Source organism: Phoenix dactylifera, chromosome 8 (assembly GCF_009389715.1).
Source record: "Phoenix dactylifera cultivar Barhee BC4 chromosome 8, palm_55x_up_171113_PBpolish2nd_filt_p, whole genome shotgun sequence".
Classification (NCBI taxonomy): Eukaryota; Viridiplantae; Streptophyta; class Magnoliopsida; order Arecales; family Arecaceae; genus Phoenix; species Phoenix dactylifera.
In genome coordinates, this window is record NC_052399.1 from 13,909,779 (window position 1) to 13,937,640 (window position 27,862).

The window sequence follows — 27,862 nt, forward strand, 5'->3', positions numbered from 1 at the left end:
AGAGAAACAGCCAAATATTGATTGGAGAACAAACTTTGGTTGGAGACTTAAAATGAAATTTACAGATTAATTGAATGTTGATTGGAGACTTGATATAGCCATCGGCTTCTACTATTGGCTTCTTCTGATGGATTTTCAAGTGCCTCGTATTAACTAGTCAGAAAATTTGATAGGCTGAAATCTAATATGATTTTTTTTTATTGAGTAATATGGTATGGATGCTTAGCTTTATTATTTTAATGAAAAATTTACAATGTTTATACTTCCTATTTAAACAAATTATTATGGCTAATAATGGTAAAAAATAAAAAATAATATCCTTTTAGTGCGATATATGACTAAATAACCTGTAAAGGTTTTGGGTTATGATTATTGCATTGTCATAAGAATGCTATTGAAAATATAATTTGATATGCGCCTTTGCTCAAGCTTCTAGATATCAATTTTTTGGGGGATAAAAATGATAGTAAATTAATTAAGAAAATATTAAATAAAATAATAGTGATGATAGAAATCACTATTTGTTTGCTTCATTTTTTATAAATAAGGAGTTTTCAGAGGAGGGGGCCATTGGTTAGAGTTGCCACTTGCGCAAAAGGCTTAGCTATAGAGAATTAAGATGCATAAACATACTTTTATCCTATTAGATGAAGAATATGGATGAGTTGGTAGGTCTTGCTTAAGCTCATCAGGTAATAAGATTAAAAGGGCTTCTAGAAGGATGCATTATAGGGATGAGAATATGTGGCTAGAATTTACTCATTTGAAATGAGTGATGGAGACAAGGCCAACGCTGGTCAGCTTGGCCCAAGTAGTGAGTCTAAATGGTTGGCTAGGGATATGAGTTTAGCGCATATAGGAAAATAGAAACATGTGTACAGAAATTGGCCTTTGCATGAGCTAGCGGGCTATATAACTATTCAATAGTTTTAGCCTTTTAAAGTAGGGATTAATTTGGAAATATGAGGTGCAAAAAATGAAGTAGGCATAGGGTGTTCAATGGTTGAGATAATTTGTGTAGCCTAATTGGTATGAGTTGCACAATGCTAGGTCCAATTGCGTTGCCTATACACCATTTGAGCTCCGCTTATCGGGATCAGTTTGGTTACAAATTGGGTTTAGATTCGGATTAAGGCGGAGGAAACTATTGACCCGAGAAGCAGAAGGACCATTGGAGGTTAGGCGTACCCGAATCCATTTAAATTTGGCATAACAACGGATTCGAATAACAACAGATGGGGTGTTTGCAAAATTTGGCATACCCATATCCAAATCCATTTAAATTTATACTATTTGCATCTATTCTAAATTTGATTAGAAATTTGTTAAAAAATTTCAAACCCATTCTAAAAATAAATAAATAAATCATTAAAAAAAAAGTAGATGTTAGATGTCGGATATCTGAAAAAATTCGGCCGGCTGCCATCGCTTAGAAGTTAGAGCTCTCAGTATCGTTGCAACCTAGGAGGCCCTCGTACCGTAAAACAACGTTAAAACAATGTTAAACCAGATGATTAAGGTCCTGTTTGGGGGAGGTTTTGGAGGGCCAGAAAGCACTTTCTGGCCCTCCAAAAGTACTTTTAGATGAAAAACTGTGTTTGGTAAATTTTTCAAAAAGCTCCAATTTGGAGCTTTTGGGAGGAAGCTGTTTCAGCTTTTTCGGAAAGCTGTATTTTTGACAAAAATGCCCATATTAAAATAACATAATTACATAGTTTGTCCCTTTATAAACCTAAAAATCTGCTGGAGCCAAGAACCCTAGCCGTCAGACTCCCTTCCGTAAGAAAAAGTATTTTTCTTTTCAATTTTTGTATGCATATCTTGAACCACATTTTAGAAGAAAAAAATTTTAATCCTTTTTCATACCTTCCAAAATCAATCTATTGTTTTTTTTTTATCATCAACCTCGCGGCCCACGCTGAGGTCCTCCTCGAGCGTGGACCACGAAGAAGAGCCCCTAGACCGCGAGAAATTATTTTATGGAAAATTATGAAAAATTATTATGGAAAATTATTTTATACTAATAATTATAATATTTTATACCTTTATTTTTGTATTATACTAGAAATATAATATCATATTATATTATATCATAATACATTAATATGTTATGTTAAATAATTTAATATTATGTTATATTATGAAAAATTAATTTATACTAATAATTATAATATTTTATACCTTTATTTTTGTATTATACTATAAATATAATATCATATTATATTATATTATAATACATTAATATGTTATGTTAAATAATTTAATATTATGTTATATTATGGAAAATTAATTTATACTAATAATTATAATATTTTATACCTTTATTATTGTATTATACTATAAATATAATATATGTTACATTATATCATAATACCTTAATATGTTATATTAAATAATTTAATATTATGTTATATTACTAAATATTAATTTACTCTAATAATTATATTACTAGTATGCTATATTAACATAATATTATTTTATATTACAATAATATTATACTATATCGTATATTTATGTATTAATTTATGTTATGTTTTATTATGTTCTGTTGTATAATACTATGCAATGTTCTTTATGGTAATTTTGTCATATAAAGTACTTTCTCAGTTTGTTTACCAAACACAAAACAGAGTACCACAGCACTTTACGAATATAGTTACCAAACAGCAAACAACTTTTTATAACAACTCTACTTCAGACAGCTCTACTTCCAACAGCTCTACTTCTAACAGCTCCTCCAAACAGGGCCTAAATCACAATAGAGGCGGTAACATTCTGTAGAATCTTGAATCAGTCGTTACACGTGAGAGGAAACTTCACTGTCCGGGCGGATGGCCATCGTCCATCCTGAATCAGTCACGTGCCTCCAACGTGTCCAAACCCTAAAAATGTCCGTTTTCAATTTCTACCATATTTACATCTAATATCCTTCTTCGCACGTGCAAATCTTTACTTCACAGTCAAGCGAGTTCCCCAGTCCAACCCAATTCTTGATCTCTCCTGAACCTCCTCCCCTTTCCGTTGGTGCCCTCCTCCCTACATTCTCTCTCGCTGTCTTCGGGCCACCGCCGCGCTGGTCTTGTCCAAAATGGCCGCCCATCTCTAAGTCCATCCACCACGCACTCTCCCTGCAAATCCGAAAAGGGAATCCAAAACCCTCTTTGGAGCGGCCGAGAGGGAGAGGGAAAGGGGGAAGGCGAAGCAGGGCGAGAGAGAGAGAGAGAGAGAGAGAGGAGGATGGTGTTCAAGGGCCGGTTCTTCTCCTCGAAGAAGTCGGATTCCTCTAGTCCCGACGGATCTAATAGCCCGAAGACGCCGACCTTCGCGTCCCCCACCAGATCCGAGAAGAAGAAGGTCAAATCGGACCCTGCCGTCGGCCGCCACACCCTCATCAAGGACGCCGTCAAGCAGCACCAGCACAAGAAGAAGGAGGACAAGAAGGACAAGGAGCGGGACTCCAAGGGCAAGCAGACCGCCGCCGCCTCCTCCTTCAAGGCCTCCCCTCCGGCTGCCGACCTCTCCGCCCCGGCCAAGATCCGGAGCGGGTCGGCGGCCAAGGACGGTGGGGCGGCGGCGGCGTCAGCGCTCTCCCCGATCCTCGCCTCCTCGCTCGGGCTGAACCGGATCAAGACGAGATCCGGCCCGCTGCCGCAGGAGGGCTTCCGCGGGGAGCACAGGATCTCGGGCCTTGGCAGTAGCAACCTTTCCAGGGGCCCCGTGGAGGGGAGCTGCTCCACTTCGTCGTCGGCCGGGAAGGGGGGCAGCGGCAGCGCGAAGAAGGACGCGAGGGGGCTCGAGAATGTTCCCGAGTCGTGCGCCAGTTCTTGGGCTGACCATGGAGGGAGCCGAGCCAAGGGGCGCTCAGCGGCGAGTTCGGATGCTCGGCTTGGGAGCCAGATTTGCAATGGCGAGCATTCCGATGTTCAAATTGGTAAAATTACTGGTTTGATGCTATTTTCATGTTCAGGAGATTGTTCTCCATTCTGGTTAATTTGCTTAATCGCAAAACTAAAATGAAATATAGGCATTCGACTGAAATCCAAGAGATGCATGGTGTGGAATGCAATCCATTATAAAGAGTCGTTCCAACATTCACTCGGAATGATGTCATTATCTGAAATACCTATTTCATTATTTATGATATGGTACTAATTCCAGCAGGGGAAAGGGGTCTAAATAAGAAACAATTATTATTACATTCATTTCTGGTTTGGCTTTGTAATTCTGACATTCAATAAGATGACATCGCTTTCGGGACCTTCTTAAAGTATGCATATCCTAGGTACAGTAGTTGAATGGCAAGCTAAATGCAAAATATAATTCGTGCAGATTTAAAATGGTAGGTCCTGGTAGTACCACTCTTTAGTGGGATTTAAGTAGAGATATTGAAACAATTTAATTCGCAATTTTCCTTGCAATGTTAGGAAGGGGAAGATTAGGTTCATTGTTCATTGAGAAGGCATCTCTAGTTATTCCCATATCAGCCATGATGGGACCCTTGTGTCCAAGTCTATGTATATTCCTGTTTTATGTCTATCGGTGAATAAGATACACATCAAACACTTTAGGTACTTGCCAAATTATTTAATTGCAAAGTTTAGGGGCTGGTCTATGGTTGAACTCTTCTGGTAACATGTCCCATCCGCTATAACGTCATTAGAAGCAGGTTTCTCTTGCTTCTGAGCTTGTCGAATGATGGAAGCATGAATACCTTGCTAATATGTTATTTCATCATTCTCGGCATTAGTACCTTCTTAAATAATCGGATACAACAAATAGACAATCTCATGTATCATGATCTAGGCTGTTTAAGTTCAAAGTAATTGTCACAAAAGTGCTTACACCTTTTACTTTCACATCGAAAAAGTTGCAACCACCGAAACATTTGAAATCAAGAATGGCACCATGAACTAATCAATCACTAATAAGTTAATACTTAAGAGCAAAGAACATTTTTTAAAATTTTATATATCAAGATGAACCATTGTAATATTTTCTTTTAATATTTCTATACTACTACTATTTGATTTATATATGTATATGTATGCATATAATTTTGTTTTTTAGGGTTTTTGCCTATCTGTCCTTGTATCTTTTTTCTCCTCTGGCTAAGTTGGATAGGCATCCAATCCAACTTTGGCATCTATGTCCACGTAACTCTCCCCTTCCAAAATAAAAATCCCTCTTTTCTTGTATTATTTTATGATGACCTATGTCATTAGTATCTTTTGGTGATCTTATCATTGGGTCTTTGCACAAACTTTGAATTGCTCTTTAATGGCTACTTTGATGTGGTGATGTTTCTTAATTCTTTAGACCTTGCATAAGCACATCTTCCACTTGAAAGTTAAGCCTTATATGGCTTCTTAAAGTGTTGTGGTTGCACCAGAATTCTATCATGCCCTCGCACATGCTTTCAAAACATCTTTTGAACATTTATCCTTCCTACACTTTCTAGTTGGCTACCTATCAAATCTATATACATGAGACCAAGGTACGCTGTCTTGGTACTGGGCCTCGTACCGATGCCATTCTGTTACTGTATCGGTATGCCTGATACGGGGGCCGGTTCGGTGCACCAAGTGTCGATACGCTCCTCATACCGACTATCGGTATCGAATTGGTACGGTGTAGTACGCTCCATACCACCCGTTTTGGTACAGTATGATGTACCTTGCACGAGACATATTTGTCATAGTACAATCCCCATTGATAAAGTTTTTTTTTTCCCCATTTATGATATCTAATGTAGAATTTTAAATATGCTTAAGTTTCTTGACTGTGTAGGGATTCATGCTCCCTGTTACTTTAATGCCTAATTCAATTTCTTTTCTTTGTTAGGCTTCTAAGGCTAAACATCTTGTGAAATATCTAATCTAATTCTATAACCATAAAAGCCTATCTCTTTGCACTCCTGGCAAAGTAGACAACATAAATGTGCTCATTTCCCCCCTAGTTTTGTTAAAAAAATGGAGGTTTTGCACATTGAGTATCCTTGCTTGAGAAAATTGAGGTAATGGTTGGAGTAAGTTTGACCATAGTGGGAAGGTTAAAGGATTATATAACAGGCTTGTTCTAGTTGCAAGGGACTAATATGAAGATAGGTAGATAGCTGTGTTGTGCACTTTTATTCATATGTCTTGATATGTTGAAATTTATCCTTTGATAGAGATGCAATAGGATAGTAATAGAGCTATTCTTGTGTATTAAGTCTTGAAAATTTAGCTGAAAAGAAAAAACTTAGGCCATTTTAAGTCGGCCTGTTAGAACTCCTCTAGATACTAATCCTAACTTCAGATGTTCTCCAATTTTGTTACGCGTCAGATGAATTCGGGTTATTTAGATTACTCTTGGCTGAAACCCGAAAATATTTTGGTCAGCTTCTGATGATCTCAATTAGTTTGCTTCTTTGGCTACTAAGGCTCGCACTGTAATCTCAAAATAGCTTATGAGGAAGTCTTATGACCACAAGAGCCATCTATTTGCATTTCAAGATATATCTAGTCATTTCACATGAGAGTATACGAGATAAATGTTTCCCTTATCCGCTAATTTTGTCAAAAAAGAGAAGGTTGTGGACCATGAACATCGTTTTTCAAAAGTCAAGGGATGAAAATTGAAAACCTATGGTTGGAGCCAAGTTTTAAATCCTATTGGATGGGGCTATCTTGGTTTTCCAATGGAACAGGGTGCGCTGCCGTACCGCCCCATCCCGACACTTGGGATAGAAGATGTCCCAAGATGTGCCAATCTAGACATTGGAATGATGGCGGAGCGGTCCTGTCCCGACGCAAGAGATGATACCATGTCCTGGTGTCTCGCGAGACGTCCTGCCGGGACTTGGACCTTGATTGGTGCAAAGTTGGCCTTAGTTGGAAAGTGAAAAGGAGTATGGAAAATATTATTTTGGTTGCAGTTCATAAAGATGAGCATATACGTCTGGTGCTTTTGTTGTCAAGTTCCACTCATATGCATTAATGCTGAAATTGTCCTGTGTTAGAGACGCAACTTGTTGGTAATATAGCTTCTACTATGTTGAAGACTTGCAATTTTAGTTGGAAACAAGTTTCAAGTCATTTTGAGAAAAACGTGTCCTGAAACTTCCTGCAACATCAGGGCGTTGTCCAATTCTGCTTAGTTTGGCTTTAGATCAATATGGATAGATTACACTTGGCGAAATTCCTAACGAAATTTCCATGTTTTAAACCAATTGCATTTGATTGTTTTATTTTATTAGTAATAAAAAATATTTCATAATTAACAATTTCATGCAATAAAGTTTTATTATTTGTTTATGTTTATGAGAGCTTCTGCTGTTCTAAGTTGCTTAGATCTCAAACTGGCAAGTTGATATGTACATTGACTCATTGTTTTTATTTAAGAATAATAGTTTATAATAAGTAATTTTATGAAAACTTAACATTAATGTCTTGCTGTGTTTCATGTTGCGTAGATGTAGAAATGACAACAGAATTTATGCATTGATTTATTTATTTTTAATTAATTTTCAAAGTAAAAAAATGTTACCTAATATAAACATTGGTGTTCTCCAGATACTAGCTTCCATGTCGAAGCATGCTCGATAGCACTTGATAGTCATCCTCACAATAGCAATTTCTTGTCATTCATGTTTGTACTGTTTTATTCTAATTTTTTGTGCAATTTCAATACCAAATGAGATGAATTTGTGAATACCAAAGAACATTATATTGTACAATAGCATCGAACTTGTATTGCTTATATATTTATTTTTTGAATGTTATGTTTTAGTTTTTAATTTTCAATACACTTACATTTTTAAATAGTCCTTAGACCAGGACCATCAATGATGTAACTGAAAACAATGACGCTTAGTTGACACTTCTATTTAAGAAAAAACTCCAAACTTCGGCAATATAAATGCAATTGTCAACTTAAAGAATAAGTGGGTTTGTTGTTAGTGTGACCACTTGGTCAATATTGGGATCACTTGGGTTATGCAACAAAGCTTAAAAATGCAATGCTCCTTGCTTAGTGATGGTTGTGATTTTTAGTGGAGGGCAGTAAGATTGTTATGGAACCTTTGTTTGCCAATATGTTTGCTTTGTGGGTATCTAGTCTTGATCATGTATATGGAGGAGTGGGAGGTATAAGTTGAACCCAATGCTTTTTGTAGGTCATGAAGGAAGAATAAGATCTGCGATGGGTCTAGATTTAGGTTTTGGTAGGTATGATTGAAGTGGAGTATATCCTTGATTTAGGCTAGGGATCTCCAAAGCATATGACTTTTTGATAGTAAGCAATTCAGAGATAGTGGATCACATCTAACCGCTTGGATGACCGGTGCTGGGCCCCCGACCATCTGCTAAGGACTGACCTTATTTGACTTGTGTGGGCACCCACATATTAGCTCTATTATTTCAATAATAATTTCTAGCTTTCTGCAGGTGGGAAGAGTAGTGCAGTTCTTGGTTTTCTATCATAAAGTTGTGTGGTTAAAGATCGATATGCATACTACTTGGGCTAGTTTTTCATATGAAATTCTTGTTCCTTTGACTAAAGTGGATATGCAAATTTTCCTGTTGGAGAACATTGTGATTACAGAGCTCAGTAGTGGTTAGTTTAGAAGATTCTTGCACTTGGTGGCTCTGGTGTTGTGCTTTATTATTGGAACTAATTCTCATAAATGATTTTTGGCAATGTCATCCCATACCCCTGGAAGCCCTATTTTCACCTTTTCATTTCAATGATATAGTATACTGTATTTTAATCTATTGTCGTTTTGTTTGACATTGGAAGGTTGTTGATTTTTTTTCTTTTTTTTAGAGGGGGTGGGGGTGGGTGGGTAGGGGAGGTCAATTTAGGTGCTACCTTTGTGGTTTTGCCTCTGAACTATTCTATGACTTGGAAGATTGAGACTTCTCCAATGCAAGTGGTTGGGTGGAATGCTGAATCTTGTAGATATGCTCGGTAAACTTCTTGGTTTGATGGGTTTAGTAAACAGATGTGGGATGTGTAGGTTTTCTGCTGGAGTGCTGGTTTGCTGGTTAGTCGGTCTTTTCATGGCTTTGATGTTTGTTGATTTTATGTGGCTCAGTTCATGTATGGCAAAAAGGGGCATTTGAATGATCTTAACTGAGTATTCAGACGGATTGTGTTCGGTTCCTGCAGAACTGCTCGCTCACTAATTCAATTCGACATCTATGCAAAATTATTGGCATTTTTTTTTCCCACTAGTTCTGGTACATCAATGTGGTGACTTTAATTAATGTTGAAATAAGTTATATCTGATACTCTCTATTGATACCCATATTATCCTTCTCAGGGAAAACTAACTCATCATGGAATCATCCTGAAGATTTTAAAAATTCTGCTGCTTTCACTCCAGAAGTTGAGGTGTTACAACATTTAATTTTTAATGTTTTACATTCAAGCAAATTATATTTCTTACCACATGACTATTTGCTATTGATAGTAATGTGAAGAATTATTTAAATTGGCTGTCTTTACAGTGTCCATATGATGCTTGTGAAACTCCAAAGGAGTCTGAGTCTCCCCGCTTTAAAGCCATAATGCAGGCTACTAGTGCACCTAGGAAGAAGTTCCCTGCTGACATAAAAAGTTTTTCACATGAGTTGAACTCCAAAGGAGTACGACCATTTCCATTCTGGAAGCCACGGAGCATGTACAATTTGAAGGTAATCACACACTCTAGATCCATTTTTATTCTTTTGGAGATAATCTTGATTTAGTACTTAGGTTTCTTTATAATTTAGGAGCACAGCTTTGGCCATTTTGTTCATATGCAAGCATGAAGGCTTTTGGTGGAAAATAGTTTATTGTTTTATCACTTTATCTTTGTTCTTTACAGGAGGTGTTAAAAGTCATTCAAGTGAAATTTGAGAAAGCAAAGGAAGAGGTGAACTCTGATCTGGCAATTTTTGCTGGGGATTTGGTTGGTATAATGGAAAAAAATGCAGAAAGCCATCCCGAATGGAAAGTAACCCTGGAGGATTTGTTGCTACTTGCTCGGAGCTGTTGTGTCATGACACCTGGGGAGTTCTGGCTTCAGTGTGAAGGCATAGTTCAGGATTTGGATGATCGGCGTCAAGAGCTTCCTATGGGAGTTCTGAAGAAACTTCATACCCGTATGCTTTTTATACTTACTCGATGCACAAGATTGCTTCAGTTCCACAAGGAAACTGGCTTTGCTGAGGATGAAATTGCAATGAACCTTCAAGATCCTAAAGTCATACATTCTGCTGAGAAAAAGGTTGCATTAGGATTTGGAAGAGATGGAAAAAGCATGAGGAACTCTGTTGATGCAACTGCTTCAAGGAAATCTTATAGTCAGGAGCAGCATAATTTAAAATGGAAAAGAAGCCAAGAAATAAAGCCTGTCAAATTTTTTTCACCATTTAATGCGGACGTTGAAAAGGATATGGTTTTGCCTGCTAGCAGAGAACGTATGGCTTCTTGGAAACCTCTACCATCTCCTGCAGGAAAAGTCCAGAAAGAAGCTAGCCCCATTAGAGATGATGTATCCATCAGAAAAATGGATTCTTCAGAGATATTGAACAAGAGACAAAGTTCAGATGCAGACTTGACCACAATAAATCCTCCTGAATTACCCAGTTCCAGTGATTCTTCTGTGCACCCATCAGTTCCTTCCAAACATCAACACAAAGTTTCTTGGGGTTACTGGACAGATCAGCAGAATGTTTCTGAAGAGGGTTCTATTATGTGTCGAATTTGTGAGGAGTATGTTCCTACTTTGTATGTGGAGGATCACTTGAAGATTTGCGCAATTGCAGATAGGTGCGATCAAAAAGGTTTGAGTGTTGACGAACGTCTCATCAGAATTGCTGAGACTCTAGAGAAGATGATAGAGTCATACTCACAGAAGGATCCCCCAAATGCAGTTGGAAGCCCAGATGTGACAAAAGTTTCTAATTCAAGTGCCACTGAAGAATCTGATCTCCTTTCTCCAAAATTTAGTGATTGGTCTCGGAGAGGGTCGGCTGATATGCTTGATTGTTTCCAGGAGGCTGACAACTCTATTTTCTTGGACGATCTGAAGAATTTGCCATCAATGACATGTAAGACACGTTTTGGTCCAAAGTCTGATCAAGGAATGGCTACATCATCAGCAGGCAGCATGACTCCTCGATCTCCTTTGATGACACCGAGGGCCAGTCACATAGACATGCTTTTGGCAGGGAAAAATGCACTTTCTGAGAGTGAAGATTATCCACAGGTGGTTACTATCTAATTGAGCACAATTTTTAAACTTCTACATAATCCCCTTATATTCTTTTTAATCCTCCCATATATACAAGTTTTGGATTGGAAGGAGAATACATGGTAAATAAGTATTGAAATGGATTTGGTAGCTTTCTGTTTAGTTTGTGGCTCTCATAGATTCATATCTATGTATGTAGGTATCTACCTATACATTTATACGCAACACACACACACACACGCGTGTATATATAATATTGTATATGCATTTGTTTATGTATATGCTAGTATAATTTTATGGATTTTAAGAGAACTCGTGTTTGTTATTTGACTCTTCTATGAATTTTGCAAGGTTGTTACTTAGTGAGCTGTTAATGCATGTAAATTTTGTTTTTCCTTGCATGGGTCTGATAGAACATTCCTCATGGACTTGCTTTCATGAAAGTGCTTGGGGTTATAATCTTCGAGCTAGAAAAGTTTCTAGAGTTCTAAAGATACAGTTGGCGGGTTACTGTGAAACATAAATGGCCACTGTATTCAGGACATGCTTAATGAATGTGCCTATGCTTAATATTGTGTCTTCTTGCGCTAGAGCGGATCTACATGCTGTCATACTTTCTCAGTCTTAGTATAAACACTTGTTTACCTTTCGCACTAATCTATCTTTTGATGGCTTAATCTTAACCAAGTAGCCTTATCCATCTGGATGGGTTGGCAACTTGGCATTGTGGATCAAGTTGTGACCCAATATAGTATGAGAATTCGTTAACCTGCTCTGTACTTGATATCAACCATTTATGAATGTGCCAGATTCCTGGCTGAGGTGGACGGTGGATATTGCACAATAGCGAAATCACCTGTGAAAATTAAAAGACTAGTTGGTTATTAGAGGGACCTGCCTTATTGGTTGTAATGCTGAAAGGGAGGGACAAATGCATGAACGCCATTAAAAAACTGCTAATATTTACGAAACCATGCAGATTATTTATTTTAGCAGAAGAAAATGCAAATGCTTTAGGCTCAACCTTGATAGTTGGTTATTAGAGGGACAAATGCATGAATGCCATCAACAAACTTCTATTATCTATGAATCTATGCAGATGGTTGATTTTACTATAGGAAAATGAAAATGCTTTGGTCTCAACCTTGATACCAAGAAAATACTTCAGGGCCACTTGTCATAAGGGGCTCGGCGCTTTTCGCTCTGATCTGCCTGTGAACTGTGCCGACCCCATGATTCCTGCCAATCCCCTCTTGATATATGGTGCATGAGTTACCAAGGGTTTTTTCTTGGTACCAAATTTGGGCCCGTAGCATTACTCACAAGAAAAATGCCTTGGTGCCCAACTCTAGTTTTTTAAAAGAGCTCCTTTGCTTCGTATAATAAGGGGATCTGTGCTCTAAACCTCTACTCTGGTGTATATTGCACTGACCCCATGAATTGCACAAATTACCTTGTGCCACATATGACAGAGCTATTCTTTGGTGCCATAGGCTTTATAACATTGCACTCAAGATAGACTGCTATTACACAGTTCTAATAGAGAAATTGTACATAAAATATTCACTAAGAATTCTCATTCTCTCCTGATATGACACAGATAGTTGAACTTGCTGATATTGCTCGATGCATAGCAAATAGTCCAATGGATGAAGAGCAATGCTTGTCGTATTTGGTTTCCTGTGTAGAAGATCTACAAGAAGTCATGAACCGTCGGAAGTTCGAGGCGCTTACAGTGCAGACATTTGGCACACGCATAGAGAAGCTTCACCGGTAAGTATATCTACCAAGTCATCTATCACTTGCTATTTTCCTCTTTCATGTCTATTCAGAAGCTTTAATTCATGTGACTTGCTACTAGTTAGTGGAGTTGAAGCTCACATAATTACTTTTGATTGTTCATGGAAGCACTATAGAGGTTATATCTCTCTTTATGTTCTCATAGTCGAAATTCTTATTTGCTTTCCACAATTTATGACCCTGTAGGGAGAAGTACTTGCAGCTTTGTGATGCAGTTGATACTGAAAAGGTTGATGCATCAAGTACTGTAATGGATGAGGAAGAGGATTTGGTTCGTAGCTTGCGAGCGAGCCCTGTTCACCCTACCATCAAGGATCGAACATCTATTGATGACTTTGAAATTATAAAACCTATAAGTCGTGGAGCATTTGGTCGGGTTTTCTTAGCGAAGAAAAGAACAACAGGGGATCTCTTTGCGATAAAGGTATTACATTCAGGCCTACAGTTGCTAATTGGATGTTCTTTTTTCTTAGGAGATTTTGTACGGTGCCTGCATATTATGAGAAACATTTTGTTGGAGTACCACCTTCAGTATTTTTTTTCTCTTTTTCTTTGTATTGGTGGTTTTTCTTGTTCTCTCATGATATATTCCTGTGCTTTCTGTTATAGATCTATGATGCTCATAACTTTCTTTTTTTAAAAAAGTGGCTTCCTTGAAATTATGGCTGATGGATGTGAGTATCTATTAAAAGTGCATTATATGCCTTTTTGCACTCTGTTCATTCCCTGGGTTAAACCAAAGATCCTTTAGCTGATCAAAGTAGGTCATCTAGACACCACTGAATAGTGAAGAAAATTAGAAAACAAGGGTACTTAGATTTTAGAAGCTGGTCAAGTTAACTGATCAAACTGATTAATTGATCTACTTTTCCATAGGTCCTGAAAAAGGCAGATATGATTCGCAAAAATGCTGTTGAGAGCATATTGGCTGAACGTGATATCCTAATCACTGTCCGGAATCCTTTCGTGGTAAGCAACCTAACTGATCAAGGTTATTTTCCCTTTATTAAAACTTTAAGATCTTTCTCTAACTGTAGCATGTTTGCATTAGGTACGATTTTTTTATTCTTTCACATCCCGAGAGAATTTATATCTTGTGATGGAGTACTTGAATGGAGGGGACCTGTATTCATTACTGAGAAATTTAGGCTGCTTGGATGAAGAAGTTGCCCGCATATATATTGCAGAAGTTGTAAGTTCATCTATATAAAAGGAAAATTTGGTCCTTATTCATTTGTATTGTTGATCTTTCAAAATTTGGGTGTAACCCTGCAGGTCCTTGCATTGGAATACCTACATTCCTTGCGTGTGGTGCATCGGGATTTGAAGCCGGACAATTTGTTGATTGCTCATGATGGTCATATTAAGGTATTGAAAATATTTGTCATATTACCTTGGAGGAGATACATGGTGGTAAATTCTCCCTAGGTTATAATCTTATTTCGAATTTCAATATTGGAAACTTAAATATCGAAGACGACAATATATATCTGTGCATGCATTTTAAACTATTTTGAGTACTATGATCTGTATGATGAGATGAAAATACAGAAATAGAAAGTACTAATAATTGGTTCACTGATATGCTTATTTTTTATAGTTTAACTTTGTTTTTCCGCATGAATCCCTAAGAAAAATCCTTTGCCGATTTTTCTGATATGCTAACTTACCTCAGGATTCATAATTCTACATTTGTAAGGACATCTGGGGCTGTGTTTTCCTATCACTTTGTCCTGTGACCTATGGCACATAGAGGAGGAGGAAAAACTCCGTGTCAATCTTCTCCTCTTTTATCTTCATTGAGACTATTCATAATTCTTCTTGAATTGTAGAGGATTTCTATTATTTGGATGATCTTAGACTAAGTAAACAAGAATACAAGTCTCTCACCATCCTACTTGCTGGAACCCTTGCATGTTGCCTGGAATACCCCTCTCCAAGTAAAAATTGCTTGGTGCATGAGTATAGGACCAAGTGGTAGTCTGGTAGATTGATATCATGTTTAGAACTGCTTGTATGACATTATCAAATTTTACTGATCTATACCTTGATTAAGCTGATACATCCGCAAACCGATGGAAGTCTGTCTTCGATAATACATGAGAAATTGATGGTCATCCTTTTGGCCCTATGCAATTGTAAATTGTGAGACTTGGTGGTCACACAGATATAGGTGCCGGTGCTCCTTGCAGAAGATATAGGCCCCAATCTCTTCAACCTCCTTATCTAGATGATTAATATATCAAGGATTGAGAAGCTCAAGGCCTATACCAATTTTGTGCTTTGTTCTGATCATGTGTGCAACTAAGTGCTATTGCAAAAGGGGAAATTTGAATTTCTAAATAAAGACTAAATGCTTTGATATGCAGTGGCCAATTTCTTTTTTTTTTTTGTAGCAATTATCCATTTTTTTTGGCATTTGTGCGCTAGATTTTAGGATTAATCTTACTTTTCCTTGACCTCGTAGAAGCACAAGATATATTTCAGCATTGTTCCCACTCGAAGATGGTCTAGTAGCACCCTTTTTACACCTAAACAAATAAGTTGTTTTGGGGGTACTTTATTGTGTTTGATCTAGAAGGATTGCCAGACTAGACATGGACGACTTTGACCACTATAGGTAGGTTTGTACATGGTCTAGGAGCAAGATCCTCCACATCAAACGGCTGAATCATGCAACAAAATTCCTAAGGTGTCATAACTTGGCCATATGATGTCCGATTGAGATAACTTCGTTTTTTGAATCGAGTAACTTTTTGAAATCTACAATGTAATGGGCTGAAAGGGTGTGAAGCACTTAGCAATCAGCGGCAAATAACATCATTTGAGCCTTGAAACATGCCAATCAAAGTTAAAATTTCTTTCTCAAGAAAAAAAATTTAACTGGGTATATCTCTCAATATTTTAACTGGGTATATCTCTCAATCTGTGAAGAATTAAGCGAAGTAGCTGAATACAAGGTTGAGGTAGAAGTCGAGATCTTTAAGATTTTAGCCTTTCTGTAATTATTTTCACTAATCATGTCTATTTTGGGAAAGTTGTAACCTCTTTTAGTTGTGTAAGAGCGAATCTTACTGGTATAAATAGAAATCATGTAACTTAGTTTTATTATCATTAATGTAAGAAAGGGGACTTATGCCCTAGTTTCACCAATTATCCTATTTGCTAATATTCTTTTAAGAGATTAGAGTTGGGAGAAATGAGGGAGTTTCTTCCTTCTCGGTTGATTCGATGTTTTTGGGTGAGGATTTTGTGTAGAATTCTAGTCCTAAAGATAATTTCTTCACACAGTCATGAATAATTTAATAAATCCACCCCAAGATATGATGATCCTTTGTGCTCTATCAGTCAATTCACTTTTGAATTAGGAAAAAAAAACACCTTCTGTTCTTCAAAGAAGACCCAAAGAACAAAAAATGAATTTACGATGACTTTCTAGCTTTAAACTGGTGTTGGCTGATGATGACTTTTATGCCATTAGGTTGTTTGACAAGCTTACGGGCCTCCCAAATGTGAGTGAGTCTATTCTCTCTTTAAGAAACAAGTTTGAAAAAGAATGGGAGAAGATTAACATGGAAGTCCTATATAGCATTTTTTTGAGGCCATACCAGTTCATGTTGGTTCATAGGAAACTGGAATAGACTAGTATGGATGATACAGTTGCCCTACTTCTTGGCTGAGGCAAAAGGTGTTGGCTACTACAAACTGATATAGACCAATTAGATCTACCGTTGCCGTACGTTTTATACCAATACTTGAATACTAGCAGATGACTATATTTGTGTTTGCCCAACCTAAGAGCATCATATCCTTGGAAGAGATATAAAAAAAATTAAGTTTTGCGAACATACTGGGAGGTGGATATGTTTTAGTTAATTTGCTTGCTCAGTATCTGGGTTGTGTAATTCCTTTCTTTTCATCTTTTGATACCTTCAAATCTTGTTCTTGCTGACCGGTACATGCGAGACCAGATACTAACTAATATTGAATAGGTCAAATAACTAGAAGGAAAATATGCAAAGAATTCAATTGTTGTATGTGTTTCCATGAGATGCTGGTTTTATGTTCAACCTTGGGATGTCTTTCTCCAGGTGTTTGAGAAGGAAATTTTTATGTTTTTTTTTTTGGATAGGTGGCTCTCCTACCATTTCTTTCAAAAAGAAGAAAAATCTACTGTAGGTATTTTATATTTGCAATATATCAAGAATGTTTCAGATTATGTGATCCTTTATGAACCATGCTCTGTGTGACTATTATTCTTCTTGTAAGATATTTACATAGAGTTTCTACATAGGACCTTCATTGATGACAAGGATATGTCATTTTGGTATGAGAAAACTAAGGGGACTTCACAGTTCATGGCGTGGTGCTTAGACTTGTCGCTTCCTGGGCACAAATGAATGGAAAACAAAATATCGAACACCATATGGAAAGTAGGAATTAGTGAGTTGGGGGAAAAAGATGTTAGAAAATATCACAATTGAGAATCTAGTGTTGTGAAGGGTATCAAGGGAACTTTATCTCAGCTTTATTCCTGATTCCCATGTGAATTCCATGAGATGAAATCTTATGCTTTCATCGCTTCAAAAGGTTTGTATAGCAAACTCGGTAATGAGTGTATTTTCTTAATCATGTCAAATTGCTCATTAGAAGACTTAATCATTCTGGTTTTGGTCTCCCTCTCGCTCACTCTCTATAGCATTTATGGATTGACTCTTTAATCTGTTTTCTAATTTATTTATAGTTCACAGATATTGCATGCTTAAAACCTATGGAATATTTGTGTTTGAATTTCATTGTCCTAGGTACCATTTCTCAATGATCTGCTCCACATTCCTCTTTGACAGCTGACAGATTTTGGACTTTCAAAGGTTGGCCTTATCAACAGTACAGATGATCTATCTGGTCCTGCTGTCAGCGGGACATCATTATATGGAGAAGATGAACCTCAGGTATCTCCATCCGAGCACTTGAATCAGCGAGAACGACGAAAGAAACGCTCTGCTGTCGGTACACCTGACTATTTGGCACCGGAGATCCTCTTAGGAACAGCACATGGTTGGTATAACCTATGCAGTATTATCTGGTAGCTATTGAGCCTTTTCTTATTGACTTGCTGCTGCTGCTACTTGAAATTATATTATCATGTATTAATCATTGCAGGTGCAAGCGCTGATTGGTGGTCCGTTGGTGTTATTCTTTTCGAGCTAATTGTTGGAATCCCACCATTCAATGCAGAACATCCTCAGGTTTTAAAAGAATTTTTTGCTTGAAAATGTCCAAAATTTGTATAAACTGCTATAATCATTAGACAGCTAGTTAAACTTGAATATAAATGCTTAATTACTTCTAAGACTAGTTTAATTTTTTGTTGATTAGGGAAATAATAAAATACCAACAACTTAACTGTCAAAAAATTAACATGAATACCATTTTCTTAGTCAAAATTATATGACCATCTGAAAAGGTTAAGGGATGAAGTATGAACACATCTAGCATTTTATTGAAAAAAAAAATAGATTATAGACAATATAATGTAATAGAACTTATGATAGTTATTAAGAAACTACTTGTGTAAAAAAAATTAAATGATATTTCTTTAGGACTAACATAATTTTACGAGATTAATGGACCTTAGATATGTAAATTTAAATTCTTTTATTTAATCCATGGACTATTGTAATTATTTTAATAGTTTTATTAAGCTGTCTATATAAATAAAATATAATATATAAATGGAGATGCAATGCTTTTGTGGAATGTTATCGTTTATCATAGAATTTTCCTTTTTTGCTGTGTATATATTAAAAATTAAGAAATTTAAGTGATATTAGTTTTTACTGATACAAATTGATCAAATTGATCTTTGATAATTCTAAGTTATGAACTATTAGAAAAAATAATGATAAAATGTTATTGTTGTCAACTTCTTGAACCGCTTAAAAAACTTCAGCATATATCAAATATAATACTAGGGCACTTAAATCAATGACCTTATCACATTTTTTTTTGGCTAAGATATTAAAACATAGGAAAAGAAGTCAAAAAATAAATTTTGGAAGCCAAAATAGGTCGCACGTGGGATTAGGGGGATAGCTGTGTCCAAGCATAATGGTCTGTGCTCTTTGTCAATACTAATTGGAGCTAAGAGGAAGGAAGGATTTTATGGGGTAGGTGGACTCCTTCCCTTTTCTCTTTTCATTCGCATTGGTGACAATGAAGTGGCCCTCACTTTCCTCCTTCCACTTCCATCTACAAGGACGGTGGTGGAACCAATAGGGGGAATGAGACTTTGATCTTGAGCCCACTAGTTACATGCACAACTTCTGCCTAGACAAACACGGATCTGCCGAGTCTGGTCCATTTATAGCTTTATTCAACATTTAACCTCTTGAAAATATATCATTGTCTCTGAAATTGTAGGCTGTTTAATCTCTTGAGTACGTGGGCTGTAATAAAATATCAATTTTCCATACTAGATACAAGCAACTATCTTTTCTCTTTTGCACTTCTAACATCGTATGCTAGATCATATGAGAAACTAAACTTATCAATGCCAGAATATTCCTTAATTTTCAAAATGACATTTGTTTATATAAGAATTTTCTTTTGACAATTCTTTTTTATTGAAGTTATAATAAAGTATAGATGATAACTTGTTTTGTATAAGAATTTTCTATTGACAACACAATAAGCTATCATAAAATAATAAAGCTATCGTAAAATACAGATAATATGATCATGATGAGGGGCCATAGGTGCATGTGTTAACTAACAAACTTGAACTGTGCATCCAAATAATAGTCAACAGAATTAGCTTATTAGTCCTCTTGCTTTATCTTATTGAATCTACTGGCCATTTTCTTGATTGCATATATCTCACACTAGATCTAATTGTGCATGTTTTGTACCTAATTATTGGTACTGGTATCATAACTGCACACATTTATGATGGCAAACTGAGATCACTTTATATTATTCTGTCGTAATCAGTGAAGTAGAAAAAAATGCTACTTTCTTTTGTGAATAGACGTCGTAAGAGGAACTACTTCAATTCTGTATGCGTTATGATTCATTTTGTTTTGTTTAGTTTTGTACAAGGAAGGGACCTTTCCCTTTCTATGTTGTTCTTTTATAATAGCACTTAGTAATATCAAGCTTAGTAAATGGGAAGCTTCACCATCCGGGTAATGCTGTAGATCACTATTTACATTAAGATGCATCAAATTTAAAGAACCAATTTTATTTAAGGCAGATTAATAATTCAACATGTCTTTGCTCTTGTTGATATATCAAGACTTGAATAGGTGTCTCAAAATAAACATGACCTGACTATTTGGACCCATACACTGAGTTCATACAAACCTATGGAAAAGGAAATAAGAGTTCGGTGATGTTTGTCATGTAATCCATAAACCTTGGTGAGTTTCATTAGTTAAGGCATTTGATAGCTAAAAAGCAAGTTTGTTGTTGGCACCTCTATGTAAGGTTTTTAGTTCTATGTTCGCTAGCTTCAACCATGGAAAACGGCTGAAATTAGAGAGAAATTGGTCAGTTTCAGTTGACACTAGCTGAGACTTGGGCATTTTTCTTTTATCATTTTGATTGGGATCGAACTGTTTTGACTGCACGTGCTTGTTTCAGCTGAAATTTCAAACCTTGGTTGGGACAGTCAAACTTGCTAATCGAATGAAAAAAAGAAGCAACTATTCCAATGGGTTGTGATTCTGGGACATGGTTGATTAAACCAATTTGGCAGTGACAATGTATATGAAATGGCATTTGAATAGGACTGCACGGATGTGAGGCTTCCCTTTGTCACTGGTCATCCTATTTTATCTTCCCAGTTGGCTGGCACTTTGTGATCACTCAAACATTTTAAAACTGGATTTGCTAGTGCATCAACCACTTTCACGCCCAATGTCATGATTTTCTGAAATCAACCATGAACTTCCATGATGACAAATTGGTAGCCGCCTTAGATTGTGCAACCCCATAAACAATGAAGTAGCATAATGTTGTATGAGGAACTCCTGCAATGTCTTGTCAATCACTCTGGTATTTGTTTCTGCTATGTTTGTTCATTCCTGGAAGGCTTCACCACTGCAACTTATGATTTTTGACAGTGACACTATGTTTGAAGTTCCAGTAGTGATATATATATATATATATATATATACACACACACACACACACACACACACACACGCCAGCTTTATCCATGTTGATATATTAAAACATGAATGAATTTCTTAAAATAGGCTTATGTAATTATTAGCTTGTAAATTCATTTTATGGTAGAAAGTCAGCAAAATAAAAGGGCAATGGCTTATGTTGTAACCTAATCAACTGTTGGAATAAGATATGTCAACATAACTTACCGCTTAACCATAAACATAAATGAGTTCAGGCATGTTTAGGCTCAACGGTGTATGGTTATAAGCATTCTAGTCCATGATTGATAGTGCAGAGATTTGAGAAGCACATCCAGTAGTGCAAATGGTCATTTAAGTTAGTTGATATTAGTAATGAAGTAAGAATGCTGCAATGCAGGTTCTTTCCCTAGCCAACAAAATAAGCTTTACAGTCAGCCTACTATTCTCCCTGATTTACAGACAAATCTTCCTTCTATACTCAATGCCACTTGTTCTTTATGTGCTTCTTGCATAATTCTGTTAAAACATCTGGACTCACACTTTGTGTTTTACCATACTATTGGGCTGTACTATACTGCTAGCTCATATCCTACTAGTTAGAATAACATGGACCTTAGTGCATAGATGTTGCATTAAGGGATCCTCTTATACTGAGCCATTCTTCCCCTTACTCATGTATAAGATAGGGCACTTAGCCTTTCTTAATTATTCTGCAGTATCCCAGAAGTTCCTCTTCAAGATGGCCAGCTGAATTTTAGGAGCACACCTTATAATTCCTTGAATATATTCAGACATGTGGTAACTTTGGGTTTATCAGTATCTGGTTTAATTGGGGCTCAGTATCTCATTTAAGCGAGGGGGCAGCTAGTGACTTTATTGGCCGTTATCATATTAGCAGAATGTGTTTTTTTGATAAAAAATTAGGGACCATTACTAGAAGTAAATATACATGAAATGTGGATAGGCACCAGAAAAGTATACATATATAGTAGCTTGCATAGTTGTCCAGTTTTAGATTTGTTAACTTATGAAACTAGAGATCTTACTAGTTTGCTCTATAAACCACATAAATTTCAGCAAGTGGATTGAGTTACATTGTCATTTATCAGTTTTCCTTCTAACTAGATATGTTGAAATCATAATTACTAATTTTCTTTTTCTATTTTGGTTTTCCCGCTTGTAGACAATCTTTGACAATATTCTGAATCGTAAGATACCTTGGCCCCGAATACCTGAAGAGATGAGTTTTGAAGCCCAAGATCTAATTGACAAGTAAGAATGCCTCTTCTTATGATTTTAGGATGCTCTCTGTGCATCCTTTTTTTCTCAAACAGCTTCTGTTTTACCTTGTGATGTAACTCTTTAATCTTGGGACATTGATGGAGACTTTTAAAGTTGTCAACAATTTTTACATGTGGTTAGAAATTGTTTTAGCCCGTCTTTGTTTTTTAAACTGACATTCTTGCCGTATAAGCCTATCAGTGTTCTTGCTGAAAATTTCTTTAGGTGCATCTGTGATATGCTCTTACGATATTTGTGTTACATCTGTTCATCAAGGAAAGTTTGTTTTAGTGATTAGTGCATCTTTGTTTTGATGTATAAAGCTGATTCCATGATATAGCTGGAAAGAACGTGAAGCTTATTACTTACATTATTGAGTTTCAATCTCCCACAAACTTTGTGATACTATTATTTTTTTTGCTGTTTACTCCATGTGAATTTAGTGGGAATATTCTACCTTCCTGTGGTAGTAATGTAGGGCATCTGAAAGAATAAGCGGTATGTCTAAGAACTTGGGCAAAATCATTAAGAAGTTTGAAAGACATCTTGTGGTCTCTATAATTGTCCATGTATTAAAGGTTTACAAACCTTTAGCGAGTCCTGCTTGGAAAATTACTTTTTTGACCGAACTCTAACAGAGTCTTGACTTATAAACATAAACAGGAAATTCTATTTAACTTTGGTGGTAGTTATCTTGGAAACCTTGTCCTTCTAGGACTGGTAGGGTGCTGGAGACAAGCCATTACATTTTTTAGGATGACATGGGCAATCAACATAGAATCCTCGCCTATGATAACTGTCTTTGCAAAATGTCTAATGGTGTTCTGGAAGCATATGCCCTTAAATTTGGGTTTTCTTGCTCAGCCAAGATCGTTCTAAAGGTAAGTGTCTTTCTCTTTATTTTATTTTTTTTAATTTTTTTGGGGGTTGGTGGTGGGGGGAGTATTTTCTATTTTGTATGTAATTTGTCAGGCATCTGTGGGCAAGAAGGTTCTCTGAATTTAACCTCAGGTATTAGGGCAGATTGGATATTAGTAGTGGTTTAGCTATTACCACATAGGCAGTCCCATATGTTGGGGTGCTACAGGTGTTGCTTAGACTTGATACCCTATTAAACTCTTCATTTCTATACTCCACCTTATTTCTACGTATCCAAAACACCATTTCTGTTCTCTTCATTAGAACCTAAAATTGGCTTTTATGTTCATTTCTATTATACATTTTCCTAGTTTAACTAAACTAAAATTATTTCAGATGTTAATCTTTCTTTTCAGATGTCAATTTGCTCAGTCAAATTCTACAGCTCCATATAATTAACAGATACTTTAGAGCATTCTTACTGATACCTAGTGGATAATTTTTCTTTCAAATTATAGAGGTGTTAGAAAAATTGAATGACTGGACGAGAAAAAACTAGAGCCTATAAGGGATATAAACTCACCAAAGTCTATGGTTTATGCCAGGGTTGTACATTTGATGTTTTCGATTCTTCACGTCTTACTCAAGTCAGAAGTAGAGGGGTATATAATTTGACTGCCTGTGGTAATATGGCTCGTGTGTCTTAAGAGTTATGAAGCACAGAGATGCATGTGATGTATGAATACAACTCGACGCAGATGTGTTTATATGACAGATCTTTAAAAAGAGGATACAATATGGTTGGTTGTGGCAACATGCAAATAAAATTCTACATTACTGGATCATCACAATAGATAAATATGGGTTACATAGCTAAAATGGTCCGTACTCCATGCAAGAACGTCAGCATTGCAGCTCTAAGATTAACCATCCATAGTGTCCATTTCTGAAAGGGCGTCATCTGTCATAATAAAAAGAAAAGATGAAAGTTTCCCCTTCATACGAGTAGTATCCAGAGCCTTTCTTTTCTAAGTTTTGAGAAATACGATACTTAATATCCACTATGTATCAAACATGCATGGAATTTGATGACTGTATCAAACATGCATGGAATTTGAAGTCTATAAAGATCCTAGTTTCTAATGAATCTTGAGGACACAAATCTTTGCTCCATTTCATACTTGTGGCAGCATGTTTGACAAAAAGCACCTTCTTGGCCAGTTTGTACAATACCAATTGTACTATTTCTCGCAAGTGTTATGACTACAACAATAACCATCAAGCCTTGCCTCCCAATGATCACAACTAACTTTTCATAGTTCTTCCTCTAAAACATCATTAATTTTATCTTTTGTCTTCACTCCTATTTCCTGTTTTAATATTTGATAATTGGTTATGCTTCTGTATTATCATTCTCTTCATGCATTTTTTTTGTATGTCTACACTACTTAAGATATTAAAAAAAAAACTTCATTTGAGGTTCCATATTCAGCCAAATTGTTCCACCAATGATGAAATGATTGGTTCAGAGCAAGGTCCGCCGTACCGGTATCGGTAGGCGTACCGGTGGCATCCCGTACCGGTCCCATACCGGTTCTCTAACAATAAGCTACTGGTACCAGATTCCACGCTGATCCGGTACCGGTCCCAGGCCGGACTGCCGGTACGGTAGACCATGGTTCAGAGTGTATAACATGCATTTTTCTAAATGCAGGTGGATCAATTTTGCAGCCATTAGTTTAATAAGCATACTGATTTTCATATTATCACTAACAACTTGTCATATGGAACTTTGCGTTCGATAATCTTAAAGTTACTGCCCACTTGCAGATTATTGACTGAAGATCCTCACCAAAGGCTTGGAGCCAAAGGCGCATCAGAGGTGAGTTTCTGCTATGAAAGTAGCATGATTGGAGCAACAATTTTTTCTATAGCAATGTTTTAAAGTTGCGAGATTCACATATTTAATCTCCCCCTCAAAAAACAAAATTTTCAGGTGAAGCAACACGTATTTTTTAAAAATATTAACTGGGACACGCTTGCCAGGCAGAAGGTGATTCTGTTAATCATGACTTGTTTCCTGCTATATAATTATTTCCTCTCTGTTTAGTCGATCAATTTCTCTAATGCTGCCCCTTTTGCAGGCTGCATTTGTTCCCTCATCAGATAGTGTACTTGATACTAGCTACTTCACTAGCCGGTACTCCTGGAATCCGTCGGACGAAAACATATATGAAGCCAGTGAGTTTGAGGATTCCAGTGACAATGGAAGCATAAGTGGAAGCAGTAGTTGTGTAAGCAATCGTCATGATGAACTGGTATGAACTATAAACAAATCACATTTAATTTTTTTTTATTTTTCTGTGATTGATGAGTTTACTCGAAAAAGCCTCGAGGATTCAAATGTAAAGTTGTATGCAATTGCTGGTTTCGTTATATTAATTTAATGCTCAATTTTTCTCTCACTATGCATATAAATATGACATCTTCAAGCTCAATATTCTTTTTGTACCTAATTTTGCTGAAAAGAATGCTGAAGTTATTTTTCGGTCAACCATGACAAACAGGGGGATGAGTGTGGAGGTCTTGCTGAGTTTGAATCTGGCTCATCTGTCAATTATTCATTTAGTAACTTTTCGTTCAAGGTAAGCATACAACTCAGCTGCATCAAACCCTGTTTCTTTTAGAATTCTTTTTTTGTTTCTCTCTCTGAAATTCTAGCATTATTTCACCAATGCTGATGTTCATCAGGGTAGGGCATGACCAATTTACTCCTAGGATAATAGACAAAGTAAAGGATCAGAAGAGACACCCTCTCTGTAATGTGGGAACTGAATCCGATTCGAAGATTTTTTGAGATGATCTGCTATTACAATTTTTGAATAATTCTCTTGGCCTGCAGTGCCCCTTGTGTCATGTAGCTTAAAGTGATCCCTTTACAATTTCCATTTCCAAGAAAAATGGCAGAAGCTGTAGTCATTTAGGCTAGTTCCAGATCATGACCAATATGAGAGGTATCCAAATCTTTTGCCTTGAGTTCCTGCAATGGATGCTTGAATACTCGGATCTAGAGCTACCTTACTACAATCGTAAATGATTATTACTTCTGCAAGTAAAACAGATGGGATTTTTTGCCGTTGAAACTATCGCTGAACCACATGTTCTGATTACCAAAGAAAAGTCGGACCAGTTACTGCAGACAGTTTCTAAATAGAATCCAAATTTCCCAAAATTAAAGCAGACCAATAGTTTTTATGGATGAATGGAGTAACCTGCTGGAATGAGTCGTCGTCTTCTTGACTTGTAGAATGCTCTGGTGTTAAACAGGGTAACACCAGCAAGTCTAGTGTTTTAATTGTTGACTGGGCCTTCAATTTAAGTCAGCATCATGGAATAAGGGTATCCATTTGCTGCCTTTGTTGAGTTCAGTACTAAAGAATTCCTGCTTGCATGCTTGCTGCATGTTGCAGTTCAAGAAAAAGACCGAGTTAGGGATAAAAGAAAGCCCACATAGAACTCCCACAGGTTTCAAACAATGAAAAAGATTAATTAAATTTTTTTTGGTAGGTATACTGTGATTTAACTATGCATCTTTTTTTTTTTTACTTCTGATTTATGAATAACTGGACCCCTCACTCTATTGCTTAAACTTTCTTGTATATTGTGCTTAGAATCTGTCTCAGCTTGCATCAATCAACTATGATTTGCTCAGCAAGGGTTGGAAGGAAGATCAACCACCAAAATCTGATACTTGAGTTACCTTTCTATTTTCAAGTTTCCATTTTACATGTGAGCCAGACGCTTAGAAATCTTGGTGATCTCATTGTACAGCTTGTAAATGTAAGCAGTCACCACTGATGTGAATTTAGTTCCAAGTTTTTCTTTTCCCCTGTTTTTATTGTATCAAAGCATACTGATTCCCGATTTTTGCCTTTTCAGATATAGAAGCTCGAGGCTGGAACTCCAGGGATGTGCTTTTCCTCATACAGGCCACTGCTCCTTTGTCTGGAGCTGCCTACGGTTTTAGCAGAGCCATTTGATTTTTCTTGATTTCCTATGGTAAATTCTGCCATCAGATGGCTTCGACCATTGGTCCTTTGCCGTCAGATGGAATGTACATGTTTGCAAGGGGATGTGGATCAGATTTTCTTTTTTTCTTTTTACTCGTCGATGCCCCTTGAAACTAGTTGATATTATTTCCCCTCGTGGACTTATTTGACTGTTCTCCGTTAGAGAGAGAACGAGAGAGCGCATGGCCAGGGAAATGATTCATGAACTTTGATCACTGGTCCTTGCCGTTCGGGTGGAACGTACATCTCATATTGAGCAAATGGATGGATGAATGGATGGCATCCCCTTTTTATTTATAGATTCCCATTTTTATGCCTGTACAACTGCGACAGAGTTGAGATTGTATATACACAGCCCGTGAAGGGCATTCTTCAAAGTCGTCGTGAACCATTTTCCAAACAACGAAAACCGACAGTTTGCGCGCCTGGGTGGCACTGTTGCAATTACTGTTTGCCTTCTTGATGGCAATCCCAAA

General features: G+C 36.7%; 1 protein-coding gene across 1 annotated transcript; it reads left to right on the forward strand.

The window, feature by feature from the left end:
- Nucleotides 1-2,976: 2,976 nt before the first annotated feature.
- On the forward strand, nt 2,977-27,710 carry LOC103695655 (probable serine/threonine protein kinase IREH1). The gene is made up of 18 exons (XM_039128978.1): nt 2,977-3,931; nt 9,305-9,375; nt 9,492-9,677; nt 9,851-11,236; nt 12,822-12,994; nt 13,208-13,445; nt 13,898-13,990; nt 14,073-14,213; nt 14,297-14,389; nt 17,869-18,079; nt 18,185-18,270; nt 22,361-22,449; nt 25,147-25,198; nt 25,313-25,369; nt 25,461-25,634; nt 25,884-25,961; nt 26,988-27,156; nt 27,256-27,710. Exons 1-17 carry the CDS (start codon nt 3,238-3,240, stop codon nt 27,069-27,071), a joined length of 3,906 nt encoding a protein of 1,301 aa, XP_038984906.1. The 5' UTR covers nt 2,977-3,237; the 3' UTR covers nt 27,072-27,156; nt 27,256-27,710.
- Nucleotides 27,711-27,862: the final 152 nt, after the last annotated feature.

Excerpts from the sequence above, each read along its gene's own strand:
- LOC103695655 (XM_039128978.1), top strand. The coding sequence starts at position 3,238 with ATGGTGTTCAAGGGCCGGTTCTTCTCCTCGAAGAAGTCGGATTCCTCT. Across the intron at positions 9,678-9,850 it reads GGAGCATGTACAATTTGAAG|GAGGTGTTAAAAGTCATTCA; the intron begins GTAATCACACAC and ends TGTTCTTTACAG. Across the intron at positions 25,370-25,460 it reads ACACGCTTGCCAGGCAGAAG|GCTGCATTTGTTCCCTCATC; the intron begins GTGATTCTGTTA and ends CCCCTTTTGCAG.